Below are 20,875 nucleotides of genomic sequence, written 5' to 3' on the forward strand. Positions count from 1 at the left end.
GAAGTGATGTCACGTGTGATGCATGAGGAATTGTGAGGGGTGGAAGTGGTTGTGGGAGTGGCCATGATGGGGGCAGAAGTGACATCATCAATCAGCGTGGGGGTGGTAGCTGCATCAGCCGCATGGCTAATGGTGTTTCCGAGGCCAGGGGAATCTTCTGGAATGTTCGAGGAGCGCTGGGTATGGAGCTGGGTAGATAAAAGTTTGTTGTACTTACAGTTTTTGATGTTTGAGATGGAATTGAAATACTGTTTGTTGAGAGTATGAATTCTCCTGAGGATGTAGTACAGAGTGGGTCCTTTGCAATTCTGAGAGAGTGTGGCCCTCAGCTGAGGCATTATACAGTGTTAACTTAAATCTCATTATGAAAATGAACTTTACTCACTGAAACTTTGTTTTTTAAAAGAAAGTCCATTAACCCCTTGAGCCTACTCTGCTTTCCAGTTACAGAGGAACCTCGATTATCCAAAGGACACAGGCGGGGAGTATTTTGTTCAGTTAGTCTGAATGCCAGCTAGCATAGTTTAGCCAAGCTTCAGGACCTTGCGATCTTGCCGGATAATCTGATGCTCGGATAATCGAGGTTCCTCTGTAGATTTATAGCTGATTTGAATATCTATTCCATATCCTTGTAGTATTCCTGAATCTCAGAAATTTATCCATTTAAATTTTAAAATTTTCAATTGGTCTTGCCTTAAGGGCCTTTTGGGGATGAGGATGCTAGATTTTTCTATCTCTTGCTTGTAGAAATGCTTCCTGGCAGCTCAAATTGGACATGTGCATGTTCCGGCCATGCTTTTCCAAGCAAGCAGCAAGTTTTGCTCTGATTTCATGGATTGGGAATTTGCATTCCAGTAGATCAGAGACCCCGAAGCAGCAGTGGTTTGTCAGTCAAGATACTGTAGTATATAGCATTGTACTATATGAATTGCTATGTAATTTATAAGTCTCATCTCAATAAAGTCGTCAAAGCTAAGTACTTCCTGGAAGCCAGGGTCGTCTTTTATGCAATCGGAGTTGGTAATGGTTTATCTCTATTCACATTGTGCCGACAGTTAAGCTATAAAGGGAATTGAAACTCAAACTCAACAAAATCTTTCACTGTAGGCGATGAAACAGAGAATAGTTATATCAACCCCTTCGACAAAAGTGGCACCATCTTACAAACCAAGCTTGCACCCCATCAGGATCCTCCATCTGATGCAACAACTTTACAATTCAATTACATCTCTTCTCTGGGATCAAGTCAACTTCACAGCCAGCTGTATGGAGGTAAAATATTACAAGATAGCATTTTTCTAAGAAAAAAAACTGCTGTTAAGGAATGGTACAGCACACAAACAGGCCAGTGAACCTATTTTCTTTTAAGACCTTTCCCATTCCGAGTATGCTGCTATTTTGGGACATAATTTATTTTACCTGGCATGGTTGGGATAAGTTTTATAGCATAGTTCATCCTGTCCTCTACAAATGTTGTCTTTGTGTGGAGGGAAGGTCAACCGTGTTACATTGTTTATTGTTGAAACCTGATCTGGAGCGCGATTAAATGGAGATGAAATTGCTTGTCGTTATAAATATAGAAATTATAAATTTCAGAGAGGTATGCAATGAGAATTTGAATTACCTTTCTGTGGATTTGAGGACTTGAGTTTGAATTTTGTTGTCAAATACAGAATGAAATGTTTTTAAGCTGCCCTTTCTTGATTTCCTGTAATCCCACAAGGAGTGTAATTCTCTTTGCATGTTGTGAATTAACTATTTTTTATGATTTCAGCTCATTTTCAGCAACAAGGCCTATATGGAGGACGGATGACTGAGGAAAGACTCCTTACTGTCAAGAACATAACCAGTGAAGCTATTGAACAACTCCATAGATCATTGGAGTCTTGCCCAAATGCATCTGAAGAGGCTGAAGATCCACCATATCTAAAGGTAATTGAAAGTGAAATGTAGTCCAGAACAATTTCCTTACTTGGTGCACCATTTTGAATTTAGTGTTGAATACACAAAGTATAGGATATTTTTCAATATAGTGATCTTCGTCATCTGATTAGTGTTTTTTATTTAAAGCTGCTCAGTACAGTTGGATGAGAGAGGCAGTTTCTCTCGATAAATTCAGACTTGCCTTTTTGTGCGTATGGTTTTCTTGCTAGGTATATTAATTGACCACTACTGCTATGCTTATGCGTAACAAGGTCTTGTCTCTGGAATGATCATTATGCAGCAACAGATAGGTAAGCAGAGTGCTGGATTTTGATGAAGTAAGATATCCCATACTTCTGCAATCCTCGGTAGCTTTCTTCTGTAGGTTTTGAAGCACTAAATATTGTAGGTTGAAGCTGTAAGACATTTGCACCTAGGTTTTGAAATGGTTTGCATGATACAACACTCCAGAAGATGTAAAGTATAGGGAAATAAAATCTGTTCTTTCCTATCATCAGGTTTTTACAACTTATGTTGACCATCGTGTATAATAGCTGCTTGTTACTGAAAATTACTTCTTCCTCTCAGCGTATTATTTGGAAAATCTGGACTGCTGGATTTAATTGAAGAATCCAGTGTCAACACTGAATAAGATAAATCGGCATCTCCTGGTTGTATTGTTCTTCCAACTTTTTTTTGTGGAATTAGCTTAACAAAATCAATTGTAACGGTTTTGTTTCAAGATTCACTTTTTGAGACGCAATTTCTTTCATTAAAGAGAAACACTCAAACCATGATGCATGAACCCTATTAGTCCAAGAATTACAGAACAGTACTCATGAATATTGTTTTTATGATAAACCAAGAGCTGGAGTAGATTTTTAATTAAGTTTGCATTTTGTAATTTTAAGAAAAATGTGTAGCATTAAGTTAACCTTGTTTTATGTTTCTTGTGTGTTTCAAAGAGGGGAGATGTGACTTCAGGTGTCCAGGTCAATATCAGGAATTTTGTGTTCACTTGCTTTTGATTTTAAATGAGATTTACAACCTCGAAATAAAGAGCAGGGGTGAATAGCTGAGCGCACTGAAAGAAGGTTGAGGAAAAATAACCTGCTGCTGAGCAACGGGGATCCAGGGATTTGGAAATGGAATAATACAGAAAATTGGTCAGTTTGTGTGTGGGTGTGCTAGAAAGTGAAAACTGAAGTGTTAAATTCTTTAGCCAGGGATCCAGCACAATGACTGCTCGAAAGTTAGTTTATAGAACTCCTGCTTGCTTTTGAAGTTTAAGTTATAGTGAGTTTAGTTTGGCTTTGTTTTTGGTGTCTCTGCATGCAGTTTGAAATTTGAAAGGAAACTGGCTGCATCTGGTCCAATCTGAGTAAGATCTTTGATATGGAGGTAGCGGTAATTCTTTAGAGTTTTAGGGGTTTGTAAGGGTATTACTGGGCTAAAAGGGGTAGTGTAAGTGTGAACGATTTTCTTATGCTTGCTATGGTAAATTTCAAACATTATCTAATATACTATAGTTCATGCTTTACTTTGTGTAATAAACATTTTATTCTTTATGCTAAAAATACACTAGCAAGCTTTTTTGTCCTTGTAACAACAGACTCCATAGTTATATAAAAAAACACTTTTTAAAAAAGGTCTGTGCTCCAATAAGCCATATTTACCAGGTGTGATCTGACTTGTCCAGAGTGAACCTCAGCTGGAATCATAACTGTTTGCACAGTGCAATACTAGCTTTATTGAGCTTCAAACATCGTAATTTGTGGTCAGTTTTCTCTGACCATGTTATCAACCCCCCTCGCTGTCAAATAGAATTTGAGTTCAATTTCTTTTTGTTTAAACTGAAAAGCACAAAGACTATTTTGGAGTACTTGTTATAGTTCATGTCTAAAAAGTTGTAAAATTAATATTACAGATTCATAGGCTGCAGCAGATTTTCTCTTGTCATCACATTACTGGTCATGTCTGTAAATGAGCATTCCATCTCCTACAATCTTTGTTATTTAGTATCTAATTAAAATATAGCATAACATAGAGACCTTAGCAGTAAGCCAAAAGTCATCTAGCATCTCTCAGTTAATAAATTTATTTGTAGATTCATAAGGTGACTTAAAAACACAATAAAAATATAAACAGGACAGGAAGTCCTTCAGGCAGCAAGAATATGCATTATATCCTGGAGAGGACAGGTTGTGATTTTATGTTACCATCTCACTAAAACGCATTACCAGACACACATACTGGATTTGTGCGATGTTATTGGAATAGTTGAGCATGATGGATATCATGTGGTGCAATGCATTTTAATGTGGAATAATACTATTGTTATACATTCTAGTCACAACTGATATGGATATTATGATCTGGATGCACTCAAAACCTTTTTAATTGATGAAGCTGATATGTCTATTTTCTTGCAGGTCTCAAACCATCAAACAGAAAATTCATTGATCATTAGGATCATACAGCTTCTTGTTAGTTTGCTTATGACACTGTGATGGAATTATATTTGCTCCTTTTGATGTCTCTATCCCTGAAGGCAAACTTAACTGATACAAGGTTGAGATATTGTTTGTTTTAATCTATAAGCTGTATGTTCCATCTGAAATTGCATTGCACCAGATGACATCCATCATGCTCAACTATTCCCAAAACATTCCACAAATAGAGAGACTGCGTGTAGTAGCTCATTTTAGTGTGATAGCAGTATAAAATCGCAAACTGTCCTGACCAAGATATAGTGCACACTCTTGCTGCTTGAAAGATAACCTGTAGTGTTTTTGGTTTGATTTTATTTTTAAGGCAGTTATTTTTATGAGGACACAAATTTATTAACCATGAGATGCTAGATTTTTTTAAAATTGGCCAGGCATTGTATTATGTGAATGTAGGTTTGCTTGCTGAGCTGGAAGGTTAGTTTTCAGACGTTTTGTCACCACACTGGGTAACATAATCGGTGAGCCTCCGGATGAAGCACTGGTGGTATGGCCCGCTTTCTATTTGTGTTTAGGTTTCCTTGGGTTGGTGATGTCATTTCCTGTGATTGTCATTTCATGTGGTGACACCATTTCCTGTTCTTTTTCTCAGGGGGTGGGAAATTGGGTCTAAGTCAATGTGTTTGTTGATAGAGTTCCAGTCGGAATGCCATGCTTCTCTGAATTCTCGTGTGTGTCTCTGTTTGGTTTGACCTTGGATGGATGTGTTGTCCCAGTCGAAGTGGTGTCCTTCCTCCTATAGATGTAAGCATACTAGTGAGAGTGGGTCATGTCTTTTTGTGGCTTGTTGATTATGTAACCTGGTGGCTAGTTTCTGCCCATTCATCCAATGTAGTGTTTATTACAGTTCTTGTAATTTGTAAATTACATTAGTTTTGATTGTTGTCTGTACAGGCTCTTTCAAGTTCATTAGCTGCTGCTTTAGTGCATTGGTGGGTTTGTGGGCTACCATGATGCCAAGAGGTCTGAGTAGTCTGGCAGTCATTTCTGAGATGTCCTTGAAGCAGGGGAGAGTGGCTAGGGTTTCTGGACGTGTTGTGTGCTTGTTTGGGTTTGTTGCTGAGAAATCGGCAGACTGTGTTCGTTGAGTACCTGTTCTTTTTGAATACGCTGTCTCGGTGATTTTTGTTTGCTCTTCGTAGTTCCTCTGTGCTGCAGTGTGTGGTGGCTCGTTGAAGAAATGTTCTCATGCAGCTTCATTTGTGGATGTTGGGATGATTGCTTCTGTAGTTCAGTATGTGGTCCATATGTGTTGTTTTCCTGTAGGCACTGGTTTGAAGTTCCCATTGGCTGTTCGCTCTACAGTGGCATCTAGGAATGGCATTGTTGTTGTTTTCCTCCTCTTTAGTAAATTTTATGCCAATAAAGGTATTATTGATGGCCTTGAAGGTGTCCTCTAATTTGTTACGTTTAGTGATGACAAAGGTGTCATCCACGTGGCGGACACAAAGTTTGTGTTCGATGGTTGGCAGAGCTATTTGTTTGAGTCTCTACATTATTGTCTCTGATAAGAACCCTGATATCGGAGATCCCATGGGTGTTCCGTTTGTTGTAGGTTGTGTTAAAGGTGAAGTGGTTGGTAAGGCATAGGTCCACTGGCTTGATGATATTGTCCTTGCTGATGTAGTTGGTGTTTGGCATCATGGTAGCCCACAAACCCACCAACACACTAAAATGGCAGCTAATGAACTTGAAAGACCTGTACAGATGACCAGCAAAACTAATGTCGTTTACAAAATACCTAACAAGAACTATAACAAACACTACATTGGACAAACAGGCAGAAAACTAGCCACCAGGATACAAGAACATCAACTTGCCACAAAACGACATGACCCTCTCTCACTAGTATCCTTACATACAGGTAAGGAAGGACACCACTTTGACTGGGACAACACATCCATCCTAGGATAAGCCAAACAGAGACATGTACGAGAATTCCTAGTGGTGTGGCATTCTAACCGGAACTCTATCAACAAACACATTGACTTGGATCCAGTTTACCACCCCCTGAGAAAAAGACCAGGAAATGATGTCACCACATGAAATGACATCACCAACCCAAGGAAACCTAAACACATAAATAGAAAGCAGGGCATACCACCAGTGCTTCATTCGGAGGCTTATTGATGATGTTACCTAATATGGTGACAAAATGTCTGAAAACGAACCTTCCAACTCCGTGAGCAAACTACATCAGGAATCTCAACCTGAGCTACAAATCTTCTCAAAATTCACTAATTGCATAACATGAATTAAAACAAAATCCTATCTTTGGCAAATAGATGACATTTCCAGATAAGTTATTCATGTTCATTTGCTATAAATGCCGGAGGAAACATAACAGAAGCGCTTCACAGGAGGCTCCCAAGCACTGAGGATGTCACCTAGACAGGGGACGAAATGTCTGCAACACAAATTCCCAGCTTGGCGAATAGAACCACAACATATTCATTTGCTATTAATCAATTGTAACTGGAATATATAGCAGTAGTATTATGTAAATGATCAAGGTTGCTTATCTTCCTACTTAACACCCCATGTTTCTTAATGTTTAATGTCTTTCTGCCTTAATTTTTTTCTTGTGAATTCCATGAACAGTTAAGTTACATTATAATGGTCACATCTTCCCTTATGTGTTTGAAAGGGAGATAGAATTAGTTACTATGGTTACAATCTGGTTACAGTGACCTTTTGCTTTTGTTTAGTTTCTATATTTTGACAAAGTTGAAAAAATTAATAAATGTTAGAAATTTTCTACATTAAAATGTTCATTTTTATAGATCCCGTTGCTGGTCCATCAGAAACAGGCATTGGCATGGTTACTGTGGCGGGAGAAGCAAAAGCCATCAGGTGGTATTCTAGGTAAGAAGGAACCTTTTTTAAAAATTAAAAAGGATGGCGTGGTCATGGAAGAACAATGAGATCAGAGTCTAATTTGAGATGATACAAAGCACAAGCTTAATATAGTACCATCTGTGGGATTGAACTGATCTTAATTATTTGTGATTCACTATTATGAGCTCGATATCATTTCAGTATCAAGTCAATGTACATTGATAAGCAGGGTAATAAATTTATATTAAGCTAAAATTAATCAAAATAATAACTGGCAATGGCTCTTTGATTTATTAATCACAAAAGAGGGGATCAGAATCTACAGTTGTCACTAGGACCAAATAAAAGTTATTTGAATTTGATAATTTGTAACTGTCTAATTTGGAGTAACAGGAAAATTATGAATTTAAATGGTTGCCATTTATGCTTCTCTTTTAGCGGATGACATGGGTTTAGGGAAAACGCTAACAATGATTGCACTCATCTTAGCACAGAGGTGCAATAGGAAGGAAGAAAAGGAGGAAAAACCCGATGAGTGGATCTCAAAAACTGGTACAAAGTGTTAATAATTTACAATGATTTCAGTAACTGACAAAACAATGCACAGTGTAAAACTATGGGATGGTTAAGCTCCAAAGCAAGTGTATTTTCACAAGTTTGAGATTTGAAGTGCTGCATTGTTGGAAGTACACCATATCTAATGGCATGCTTAACTGGTTATCTATATACAGGTAGACGATCCTTTATTTGAAATCCCGAAATCCGAAAAGCTCAAGTCCAACGGTTTGTTTTTTGTGAAGTTTTTTTTTCCCATTAACAAGGTTGTTTGGGATGCAGACAGTTAACCCAAGTCGACACCCACTCGATGCGTGTCACTCAGATGTAACATGGGGTGGGGGGGTGGCCCAGCACTGGCAGGCCTCAATTCTGTCTCAAGGCCTGTTTTACCCAGTGAGTCTGCTCCTCTAGTAAGATTTTAAAAAATTTCACCATCAAACTGTCACTTATACTGAAATTCGAAAAATTCTGAAAACCAGCTGGTCCTGAGCATTTCGGATAAAGGATTGTGCACCTGTACCTGATTAGATGAAATTCAAAGACCCCTGGCACTGTTGGTGCCCTGACACTATCTTGTCCTGTGTAACTACATTGCATAAAAGGTTGGATGTCTGTCAAAGTAGTTTATTGAATGAGAAGTGCTTTTTTAAAAAATTCATTCATGGATATCACTGACTAGCCCAATGTTTTGCCTGTCCTTAATTGCCCTGGAGAAGCTGGTAGTGGTGAGCTGCCTTCCTAAACCACATCTGTTCATGGGGTGTACAGACACCCACAGAGCTGTTAGAAAGGGAATTCCAGGATTTTGACCCAATGTTAGTGTAGTGTTTCCATATGTCTACTGCCTTGGTCCTTGTAGTTGGTAGATGTCGTGGGTTTGGGATGTGCTGTTGAAAAGAGTCTTGAGTTATATTAAATACCTGATTTTCTGACATTGACATTTATTTTTAGTTAAAATATTTAATTGGGAGTTAAACTAGTTCGTTATTATCATTTTGTTGTTGTATCTGATGTTGTTCTGTCTTGCAACCTTGTCTGTTCCAAACCTAATATTGCATTCTAATATCCAACTTTCTACAGAGAGCACACATGTCACCTCCTCTGGGACACTTATCATTTGTCCAGCATCTCTAATTCATCATTGGAAGAAGGAAATCGAAAGGCATGTCTCTGTCACAAAAATAAGCATTTACATGTACCATGGGCCAAAGAGAGAACAATCTGCAAAAGCGTGAGTAATTTCAGAAATAATGTTTCTGTCCTGCAATAGAATTTGCTGATCTGTGTACATAATGCTATGCTCTGTGTTTTTGATAGGCATGATATTTTAAAAGACATGATTATTTTAAGTTTGCGCAACCTTTCTTTTGAGAGTTGTGGTAGATATTTCTTGCTAATTAACCTTTGCTAGATTGCTATGTAAACATTATCCAGTGGATCACTACATTCATAGTGTGCTTTAATTAAGATACAAAGAACAGTACAGCACAGGATCAACCCCTTCCAGTACAACAAGACTGCACCAACACAATGCCTTTCTGTGCTAAAATCTTTATGCCTCTATGCGGTCTGCATGCCTCAATTCCTTACCCATTCGTATATCTATTAAAATGACACTCAAATGTTGCTATTGTGTCTGCCTCCATGTCCTGTGGCAGCACACTTAACACCATGTGTTTTAAAAAAAAATTACCTCTCTCATCTTACCCCCTTATACCTTAAACCTGTATCCCTTTGGAAATTGACATTTCTACCCTGGGAAGAAGACTCTTATCTATTCTATCCATGACTTCCATAATTTTGTAAACTTCTATCAAGTTGGCCTTTATCCATCATTCAAGTGAAAACAAGCCAAGTTTGTCCAATTTTTCCTCAAAGCCAGGCAATATCCAGGTAAACTGTTTCTGTCACTCTCCAAAGCCGCCCCATCCTTCTTTTGGTGTGGCTACCAGAACTGTACACAATACTCAAAATTAACAAACTCAAAAGTTAGCTTTTTCAACTTTGAAATGATGACCGATTAAGCTATCATTTTATGCAATAGTATTATGTAGATTAATGTTCCACAGTCATCCCCATTGGAGTTTCTGCTTTTGATCCTATTTTGAAGAAGACATCAAACAAGTATATGTTTCTGCTATTATCAATTCATATCCTTTCTCAGATTAAAAAAAAAGTAATCCAGTCAATTTGCAGTCATCGGATACTAGCATTGGACATGGGGAGAAATAAGTGCCATGGTGCCGGTCAATTTAAGGACATCACACATTAGGGTGTCCTAATGACTGGAAAGGAATGTCGTCCTGGAATGTCAAAGTTGACATTGAACAGCTGCACCCAGAAAAAGGAATTTAACTCTAAACTAAAAGTAGTATTTAGAAACAGTTTTATTGGCACTGGTCTATGACGCTTAAACATTTTTCTTACAGACTATCAAAATTTGATGTTGTTGTGACAACATATAGCCTTGTTGCAAAGGAGATCCCAGTGAACAAAGAAAATAGCCATTGTGCAACCAAGGATGATGCGAACGTAAGTTGAGCGTTTTTCAGTGATGTTAGTGGTACCAGTTGCTGATATGAATATTATGTAATAACGTGTTGGATGCGTTTTTGCATTTGGCTATCTCTAACAATTGCTGCTTGTTAGAATAGTCACCAAACTAACAAATAGCAGCTCAGCCTTGCAGATTATCTGAGCATTTTTACAGTGGAATAGTGCTCTTGGCTCTTTTTTTTGGACTGGGCGTGTCAGGCCAGTTATTAGTATGCTTTCTGATTTGGTGATTACACTATCTTTTTATACTACCAAAGAGCCAATGGAATTACTGGTAGATTTCTATTTCCTCTCAGAAAATCTGTTGGTGTAATTGAGTCTGGGAGTGATTAGGGTGCTTCATCTTTTTAATTCAAACACGCTGCAATGAAAACTACACACATCTTTAGTTTCTTTTTGTTTTTCAGGCCTTGACTGTGACAAAGTCTTCTCATTCTCCTCTGCTGAAGATAGCATGGTCTCGGATCATCCTGGATGAAGCTCACAACATTAAAAACCCCCAAGTACAAACCTCAATGGCAGTGTGTAAACTCCAAGCTAAAGCACGCTGGGCAGTCACAGGAACGCCCATTCAGAACAACCTGTTGGATATGTACTCTTTGCTGAAGTAAGAAAACAGAACCAGAGTACCTGGGTTAAGCTTAATTGTTAAATTGTGTTTTTCAGATACATTTTTTTGTCAGCATTGTTTCCAAATAATTGTTACAGCATTAAAACAAATATATTATTTCCATATTGTAGACCTGCCCCTTTTTAAGATAAATCACCTAAGTTATTTGAGATATTTGCTCCCAGTTTGTTTTGTTGTCAATTATTGTTCTGGGCTGATTTCTAAGATCTCATTGCTCTTCTTTCTAATTTTTTCTGTATTGTCTCAGGTTCCTTCACTGTTCCCCATTTGATGAGTTCAAGCTTTGGAAGAATCAAGTGGATAATGGTACCAGGAAAGGTGGTGAACGCCTTAATATTATCACCAAAAGCCTTCTGTTGAGGAGAATGAAAGACCAGCTTGATGCTAATGGCAAACCTCTGGTAGCTAAGCCTATTGTTATTTTGACCAATAAAATCACATGTTCAGTTTTGCACCATTCGAAAGTGATTTTGACTTTATGCCAATGCTAAACTGCAGTATGGTGCTGACTTTGGATCCAACACTGATTCCATGAAGTGGGTTTTTTGTCAAATCTTTCATGATGTACATCTAAATGCGTACTCTAGATATAAATTGAGATTAGATATAAAATCTTCCTTTTTTGTTTCTGAGTTCCTCAATTTTTGCTCTTATCCAAATATCCCTATTAATCAATTCTGAGAAAGTAAATGAGGGGCAGCAAATTTAAAGAAACATTTCCTTGCCTGAAATCTGAGTTACAGTAACTAGTCTCTCATGGTGGATGGAGTGTATACTTAAGAGTCTGTAGAGGATAAAAGATGATGCTTTACCAAAGCTGTTTGAAAGCTGAAAAATTTGGTTCCTTATCTTTGAGACATTGTTGGTCTTAAAGGTCAAATATTTCTTACTATACTTGGATTAAAATGGATGCAGAACAGTAATCAATGAACTGCATATGACTATGAGAAGGGGTTTTGTATATCAAATGAAGCTATATGCTGTCAGTTATTCTTGTAGCAAATGTTTCATGTAACAATATAATTATAGAAGACAAAGGAGAGATGCAAGATAGCTTTTAAATTAGTGGGTTACATGTTGGAAAAAGTAGCAAAATGCAATGCCACTAACTCTGTTCCTGTTCTGTCACTCTACTTGGTTCCATTTCCCTTCTAAGTTATTTAAGCCCTGATCCGATACCTGCCAAAAACAAATTGTCAGCTGGTCACATGCATGTGATTTCTCTTGCAGCATTTGAGGCTCAGGAATAGGATGTTATCCTTTGTTCTCAGTTACAGTAAGTAAATAATCACTAAGATTTAAAAAAAAAAGTAGGGGAATTGAGTAGTGTCATGACTCAAAGATTGACTAATTAAATTTTCTGGTACTTAGCCAGTAATAGACAGCTTGGAGTAGAATGCAATAAAGTTGTACTTCTCATACCATTTACCTTGTATAACTTGGACAAAAAGTCTGTAATATTGTTTTTTGATTCCTGTCAATCACAGCAATTTTGGAACCTAGGAGCAGCAGTAGTATTTTGGAGTTTCCAAGTCATGACCTTCATCTCAGGTGAAAAGAGTCCAGGGTTTTCTGTGAAAATAATGAGGAGGCTAACAATATTGATGATTTTTTTATGGTCGACAGCACAGTAATAGACGGCAAATGAAGATATGCAGTTCAATAAGGAGTTGCTGTCCCAGGCATCCCCACCCCACATTTTGAATGTATTTAAATTTGAAGTTCCTTCGCTGTCCTGTCATCATGGAAACAGACTAAACATACCATAGAAATGGAATGTGGAATCATTCTCCACAAAGACACAGCATTATTCTAAATATCATTTTTTGTGACAATTTCTGTGTAACTTTTGTTTCCGCAGGTTGTCCTGCCGCAGAAATTTAACCACACTCATAAGCTAAAATTGTCAGAGGAAGAGGAAGCTGTTTATAATGTCTTGTTTGCTCGTTCAAGGTATGTTTTGAGGAATTGTGTGTTCTTAAAATATCACTGCTTCCAGTTAGAGAACATACTTTGGTTAATCCTATCCACTCCCTTGTGGATATTTTGCATAATTCTCCTATTATAGAGGTTGGGAGGGAAACATTTGCCAAGCTACGCAGACCTGTGCTGATTGCTCAGGTGTATGCTGTGCCATGGGCATGTTTTATGGATGAAGCAACACTGTTCTTTTTTTAAAAAAAATTCTCCCCTACAGTATTCAAACTCTTTTCCTATGGGGGATGAAGGTGACTGAAAAGATAATTGCTTCCTTTTATCATGTTGAAATAAAATAGATGTGACACCATATATTTCAACACCTTTTTTTTTGTTCTATTGTGTATTTGAAAGCTTAATTAAAAAGATTACCAAACATATTTTCATGAAGGCGATGATCTCTTAAATAAAGATTAGATTGATTCAGCCTTTTGACTTATAATACTCCACTGAAGTGTGATCTTTATTCAAATGTTAATTTTGAAGAGCTTTTTAAGAAGTAGAACATCCACCAATGAATAAAACATTGAGAAAACTGCACTTATCTTGATCCCATAAAGATGCTTTAATCCAGCACCACAAAATCCAGCTTGTTGTTTTCCCTTACAAGATAAAAGCTCTTGCTGTAGTAATTAATCAATTGCAGTAGAAGTTTTGTGAACATGTTGCACTATCCGCCAAAACAATTTTACCTGTGGTGCCTGAAAAATGCAATTCACCAATTATAGTTCCTATTTGTAGCAGTTGCTGACGTAGAATGTTTCATTCATTAATAATTAATTAAACATTCATTCATTCATCAATAAACTTAAAAATGCTGCTATCTAGGTTTAATGTTTTTAGAATCTATTGTGTGAGCCATACTATTTGCTCCACCACTACTTCCTTTTTTGTGATATTGAGCGATATGTACTGCAGGTTGTAAACTTGCCTACTGAACTGGTAGATTTGTTCTCGGACGTTTTGTCACCATGCTAGGTAACATCATCAGTGAGCCTGAGGTGAAGCGCTGGTGTTCTGTCCTGCTTTCTATTTGTGTGTCTTGGTCTGTTGTGGTGGGTGATATCATTTCCAGTTCTTTTTCCCATCGGTTGGTAAATGGGGTCCAAATCAATGTGTTTATTGATGAAGTTCTGGTTTGAATGTCAGGCTTCTAGGAATTCCCATGATTGTCTTTGTTTAGCCTGTCCTCGGATGGATGTGTTGTCCCAGTGGAAGTGTCGATGAAGGACACCACTTCAACTAGGACAACACGTCCATCCAAGGACAGGCTTAACAGAGACATGCACGGGAATTCCTAGAACACCATCTCTTCACCGGAGGCTCACTGATGATGTTATCTAGCATGGTGACGATGTCCGAGAACAAATGTACTAGCTCAGTAAGCAAACTTTACAACCTGAACCTCAACCTGAGCTATAAATCTTCTCAGATATCACATTGTGTACTGCATTGCACTTATTCTAGTGGTATTTACCTCCAAGGATACATGACTGATTTTAGCTACTTCATTTAAACTTCCTAAATTCAAGTTAGCTCAATTCCATGTCAGATTGCATTTGAAATACTATTGCAGACACCTTTTCCTGTAGGGCTTACTGGGTTTTGTGTACACCATGGCACATGGGCAGAAGGCATGTGCAACAAATCTGAGAAGCAGCCCTATGGTATGCAGCCATCTCTCTACCATTAGAAAGTGCTTCATTGTGACAGGAAACAGTATCAAGGATTAGTAGACCTGTTTCATTGCTCATTCTAACTGATTCTGTTTCAACCTGAAAGCCAGGATGTGAACCATAAACTGATTTTTCTATAAGTGTTGATTACGGTGATATTGAAATATTCCTTGTGAAGAAAAGTGTTGAATTCCATTTAACAAACTGTTGCTAGACTCCCCTTTTGAATAAGTCTTGGATCATTACTACTGATTTTAAAAGCATATTTTACATTTGCTAACTTTTTAGTAGAAATGGAAATAACCGCACATATGTATACTTGTATGCTGGTTAATTATTTGTGTTTATTTTAAATTCATACAAAAGGTGAATATGTTCAAACAAATTACATTACAGCTATTAGCTGTGATATATTTTCAGTTGCCATGTTCTATTAATTCCAGTGTTGTGACTATTATTGTAGTCCATTGAGAGACATTTTCTTTTTTATTCTCAATTACCTTCATCATTACTTATTCCACTAAGATTTCTGTTTTGCTTCATTGAACCTTTTTGTTATGACAGACAAAATATTTCATAATTTCTAGTTAACGTCATTTTCAACTGAATTCTCTTAAATAACATTTTTGAAACCGCTTTGTTAGTTCGGCTATTTTTCATAACCTTTCCTCTCCACAGATCAACCTTGCAGTCATACTTGAAGAGACATGAAGGCAAGGATGACAAAGCTAATTCATCACCAGATACTGATAACCACTTCAGCAGAGGTAAAATAAAAAATCAAGATGCCCGGTCAAGAAAGATAAATTCTGCATATACCAATAATCTGCAGCAAAAAAAGCACTCGGGAAATGCAAAGCAGTTAGGTCAGAAATGATTAACCCTATGAATGAAAATCGCCTTAACTTTTTCCTTTTGTCATAAACTCTAAACTTTTACAAGGCATTAGGCTTTAAAATATACCCTTAAAGTTCACAATGCAACAGAGCATTTTAGATAAGCACCTCATCTTGGAGTTTCGCCCGTGTGATCCATTTGCCAATTAGATCTGGTGTCTCTGGTTTGAAATGGACATAATAATCCATCTTGAAAGATGTGTTTATAAATGTTTTGAGTGCAGTTACTGGATAATATATTTGACAACTTGCCAACTATTTTTAGCACCCATTAATGGAAGATGTTTAGGAAGCTTTATTATGATAAAGTCAAGTTAACTATCATGTTACCACTTCAATCCCACTGAAAATCAGCCTCTTATTTTTGTCAGTTTTTTTTGTGATTTCAATCCTATCTATTTTCTGTTGTGGGTTCTAAGTATTGAAGTTTGGTATTTTGACCTGTGTTTTTCGGGATTTGAATTGAAATTAGTGTTCCATTCATTGAGCCCTTGCAGTTAGAAGACAAAGAAATGTTGCTGTGACAAATTCAAGCCCGTGTGCAAGAGGTGAAATTGATATAGTGAACAGTGCTGGAGAGAGACATATACTGAGCTCAAGTTTCTTTGGGCTTTGAGATTCCAGTGTCAGGAGAACTTGCATTTACTAATGGAGCAGCAAACAACATGATCTTCCTGTTGGCAGCCTCTTAATTGACTGCCAATTGATTCCTACTGAAGATGACGTGGGTTTTCTGCTGCCTGCAATATTCCAAGAACCAGCAGTTCTGAAATTGCAGCAAGCTCCACAGAGCTGGGTGCTGCTAAGGCAGTTTGATTATGCAAGAGAGGCCCTCAGTTTAAATGTAGAAGCTAATTTGATGAACCTCTCTTACTATCTCATCCCTTTTTTTTAACCTGATGTTCTTGGTGCAACAATGTCATCTTTTATTTTTAGTTATTCAAACTCCAGATTTATTCTGTAATTCATTTCAATATCATTCATGGTTTACAAGTTTTTTTTGTCACTTGTGGAATTTGTTTTCTTTCATGGGATCTGTAAGAACAGCATTTGTTGCCTATTCTAATTTCTCTTGACTGAGTGATATCCTAGAATCCCTACGATGTGGAAGCAGGCCATTTAACCCATCTAATCCATGCCACTTTCCGACCAGCGTCCCACCCAGACCCACACCCCCCTACCCTATCCCTGCATTTCCCATGGCTATTCCACCTAACCTACACCATGCCTAGGTACTAAGGGCAATTTAGCATGGCCAGTACACCTGCACATCTTTGAACTGTGGGAGGAGACTGGAGCACCTGGATGAAACCCACACAGACACGGGGAGAATGTGCAAATTCCACACACAGCCCATTTCAAAGGGTAATTTAAGTCAATTACATTGGTATCGGTCTGGAGGCATATGTAGGTAGAGATGTCATGTTGGTGGGCCAGATGGGTTTTTTCCAACGATCAGTGGTAGTTGAGATAATTACAGAGACTGCTTTTCAATTCCTTTAGTAAATGCCCTGGTAAAACTAAAGATTAACTTATAGTTAGTTTTGTGTTTTCATTTAGTAGCTCGTGAGTTTGGTATTGCATCTGTCAGTGGTGATCCTTCCTCTGTCCAGAAGAGTTCTCAAACATCAAGCACTGCACACATCTTATCCTTGCTTCTCAGACTTCGTCAGTGCTGCTGTCACCTCTCTCTGCTGAAGACGGTAAGAAGTAATTGCACAATACAAAAGTAGGTGCAAGTGAACAAATTCTCATCTTTTTAATATTATAGATATGCACAATTTCTGACATTAGAATACGGAAATAAATTGTTGCATTTTGCAAATTTATGACTGGAGTGCAAGCTGAAAATCCCTAAAAGTTTAGGCTTTCCTTTGTGGTACATGGAGAGCTCTACTGAAAGGTGTGAATATTATCAAATGCAGTAATTAAATCTTCCTTTATGTAACACAGTTCTGAGTACTACAAACACGTCTTCGTGGATGGCGAGTTGCAAAAAGCAGGCAACTGGGACTTTGGAAACCTGGACAGGTTGACGGAAGGGTCTGTTTCCATGTTGTATGACTCTATTAAAATAACTAAAAGCAGGGAATTAAAACTAATTATCTTTGGCCAGCACTCCAGTTTACCTTATACATGATGAAGAAACAAAAACGCAAATTCAGATGCTGAAGTTAACTTGATTCGACTAGCTTGTGTCTTCCACATAAATCTGCAGCTGCTGAATTTATTTTGGCTATGTTTCTATTTATTTTTAAATGGCTTTTGTCCTGACTTATAGGCTCTCAGTCAAAGTGAGATGGAATCTGAAGGCATCACCCTCTCACTGGAAGAGCAACTCAATGCTTTATCATTATCAGAGGTCACGGCCTTTGACAACAAGCCAGCTGTTAGCCTGAATGGTACCAGCTTCAAAGCAAACCTGTTTGAGAATACCAGAAAGAGTACTAAGGTATATTCAGAGATAACTAAACACAAAGTCATAAAATTCATCTCAATGGACGTGCAATTTTTAGGAACGTTTTGCTGTGAACACTAGGAAAAGCAAAGCTATAAAGTTTTGATTCTGTGAAGTCCACATTGATGCCCTGGAGTTGAAGTGTTCCGAGGCAGAAGGTGAGGCGTTCAACCCCTGGGCATCAATGTGGACTTCACCAGTTTCCTCATTTCCCCTTCCCCCACCTCACCCCAGCTCCAAACTTCCAGCTCGGCACTGTCCCCATGACTTGTCCTACCTGCCTATCTTCCTTTCCACCTATCCACTCCACCCTCCTCTCTCACCTGTCACCATCCCCACCCCCATTCACCCATTGTTCTCTCTGCTACCTTCCCCCACTCTCCTCCCTGACCTATCACCTTCATCCCCACTTCCATTCACCTATTGTACTCTATGCTACTTTCTCCCCACCCCCACCGTCCTCTTATTTATCTCTCCACCTTGCAGGCACTCTGCCTCTATTCCTGATGAAGGGCTTTTGCCCAAAACATCGATTTTTCCTGCTCCTTGGATGCTGCCTGAACTGCTGTGCTTTTCCAGCACCACTCTAATCTAGAATCTGGTTTCCAGCATCTGCAGCCCTTTTTTTTTTACCTAGAGGATGATGGCAGTCTACTTGCCCATAGAGTCATAGAGATGTACAGCACGGAAACAGACCCTTTGGTCCAACGTGTCTATACTAACCAGATATTCCAACCTAATCTAGCCTCATTTGCCAGCACTAGGCCCATATCCTTCTAAACCTTTCCTATTCATATATCCATCCAGATGCCTCTCCACCACTTGCTCTAGCAGCTCATTCCATACTCACACTAACCTCTGTGAAAAGGTTACCCCTTAGATCCCTTTTATATCTCTACCCCCTCACTCGAAATCTATGCCCTCAAGTTCTGGACACCCCCGACCCCAGGGAAAAGTCAGGCCCCTCATGATTTTACAAACCTCCTATAAGGTCACCCCTCAGCCTCCGACGCTTCAGGGAAAACAGCCCCAGCCTGTTCAGCCTCTCCCTATAGTTCAAATCCTCCAACCCTGGCAACATCCTTGTCAATCTTTCCTGAACCCGTTCAAGTTTCACAACATGCTTCTGATAGTAAGGAGACCAGAATTGCTCACATCCAGTTCGGTGTCTTTCAGAATGAAATGCCTGACTGGGTAATTCATTTTTGATCATACCAGTATAGGATGATTAATTGGGTATTATTGGAATCTGTCTTCTCTTTGAATAGTTTGAGTCCTTGAATCCATGCGACATTGGGTAGGCTCCTCAGAAGACTCGACTGTTTTTAACGGAAACATCATTACATTTCCTATGTATCATAAATCACTCTAAATTGATTACTAATGGCAAAAATAATGAAAGTTTAAATACTATTGCAACATATTATAGAAGTATAATTGCTCAACATGTAAATATGCATTGCCTTTATAGAAACCAGACATTCTATCACGTTGAAACAAAAATGGACCTAGAACCAGAAGAGATTCAGATAACGTGAAATAAATTTTGGTGAAAAGCAGGGTTATATGTAAGGGCCTGTAAATGGATAAACAGAAACCCTCAGTGCATGGCTTGAGGCAGTTGAACAAATCCCTTTTCCTTCAGCCTACAAGAGCTTGCAGTCAGGAATGCTGAAGAATGTTGCACAGAGAGGAGTACAAGGTCTTGGTGGGGTTTAAATCCAGAGTTTGGAAGTAAGTGTTGAATGATATGGGGACCATGTAGAGGGTCTTGTGTGATCCAGAATTTCACGTAGGACAGGGTACAAGCATTGGAGTTTAGAAAGAGCTGAAGTTCTGAAAGCTGCTCAGGAAAGTGGCAGATAATTGAGTGTATAAGTGGTAGGAGCCTGAATGAGGGATTAAACAAAAAGTGAGCTGTGTTTTGGATGGAATGGATACTGTTAGAGATGAAATCAGTGATCTTTATGGTGGAGGAAAGACAGGTTATCAAGTCAGCTAGAGGTTAAAACTCTTTCTGCATAAGCTATTGTCTGGCTCAGCCTGACATTGCCTTCAGGCAAAGGAAGAAAGTCCACATAAAAGTTATGGAGTTAGTGACAGATACCAGTGTGTTGTCACAGGAAATTTTGGTTTATCTAAGAGTGAATGCAGAGGGCAAGCTGAGCAGGTGGGGACATTAGGATGCGATGGGTGAGGTAGAGCAAACATGTGGAAGATGATTGTCAACAGTTGATGATCTCCAGAAACATGTACATGAGGAAAGAAAAGGGTGTTGAAGGTATCTTGTGGACATCAGGAAGTAACTATGCAGAGGAAAGGCAGACTATTTGCAAGAATTGCTCTAGGTCAACACTCAGTAAGGAGCAATTTACTATGCAATAGATATAAACTGAAAGGTAAAATCTTAATGGATGTGTGTTTAGTGGGCTGCAATCACTTATAAACTAAGGAATCAGTAACTTGGTAACTTAAAGTTGCCAGCTATGGACCACAGATATATTGACTGAATACAAACACAGACGAGTTAAAATCAAGAGGAGGCTATTTGACCCCTCAAGCCTGCTCTGTGACTGAATAATATCATGTCTGATGTGTATATTCAAAATTCCACATGCCCACCTATCCGTGATAACCTCTGATTCCCTGCCTCACAGGAATCTCTCTGAAAGTACTCACTAACTTCACCTTCACCATCCTGGGAGGTGGAGTATTCATGAAAAAACTTTCCCCATCCAAAAGGGTACATGCGATAGTTTTGGCAAATAGGGTTCAAGAGAATCCAAAGTGATTTTATAAATATATTAAGAACAAAAGGGTAACTAGAGAGAGAATTGGGCCCCTCAAAGATCAGC

At 38.4% G+C, this 20,875-nt stretch overlaps 1 protein-coding gene across 5 annotated transcripts in view; it reads left to right on the top strand.

Moving 5' to 3' along the window:
- The window catches only part of ttf2 (transcription termination factor, RNA polymerase II), a 54,743-nt gene that overhangs the window by 17,001 nt on the left and 16,867 nt on the right, over positions 1-20,875 (top strand). For 3 of the 5 annotated variants that reach the window (XM_043700922.1, XM_043700924.1, XM_043700925.1), the window contains 12 exons: positions 1,108-1,272; positions 1,775-1,932; positions 7,214-7,295; positions 7,707-7,820; positions 8,907-9,057; positions 10,256-10,358; positions 10,790-10,989; positions 11,261-11,414; positions 12,875-12,966; positions 15,345-15,433; positions 17,123-17,265; positions 17,844-18,014. In XM_043700922.1, the coding sequence (XP_043556857.1) occupies positions 1,108-1,272; positions 1,775-1,932; positions 7,214-7,295; positions 7,707-7,820; positions 8,907-9,057; positions 10,256-10,358; positions 10,790-10,989; positions 11,261-11,414; positions 12,875-12,966; positions 15,345-15,433; positions 17,123-17,265; positions 17,844-18,014 (1,622 nt within the window). The remainder of the gene's footprint in view (positions 1-1,107; positions 1,273-1,774; positions 1,933-7,213; positions 7,296-7,706; positions 7,821-8,906; positions 9,058-10,255; positions 10,359-10,789; positions 10,990-11,260; positions 11,415-12,874; positions 12,967-15,344; positions 15,434-17,122; positions 17,266-17,843; positions 18,015-20,875) is intronic. The other 2 variants (XM_043700923.1, XM_043700926.1) reach the window with 2 other exon arrangements.

This window comes from Chiloscyllium plagiosum, chromosome 12, assembly GCF_004010195.1.
Source record: "Chiloscyllium plagiosum isolate BGI_BamShark_2017 chromosome 12, ASM401019v2, whole genome shotgun sequence".
Lineage (NCBI taxonomy): Eukaryota > Metazoa > Chordata > Chondrichthyes > Orectolobiformes > Hemiscylliidae > Chiloscyllium > Chiloscyllium plagiosum.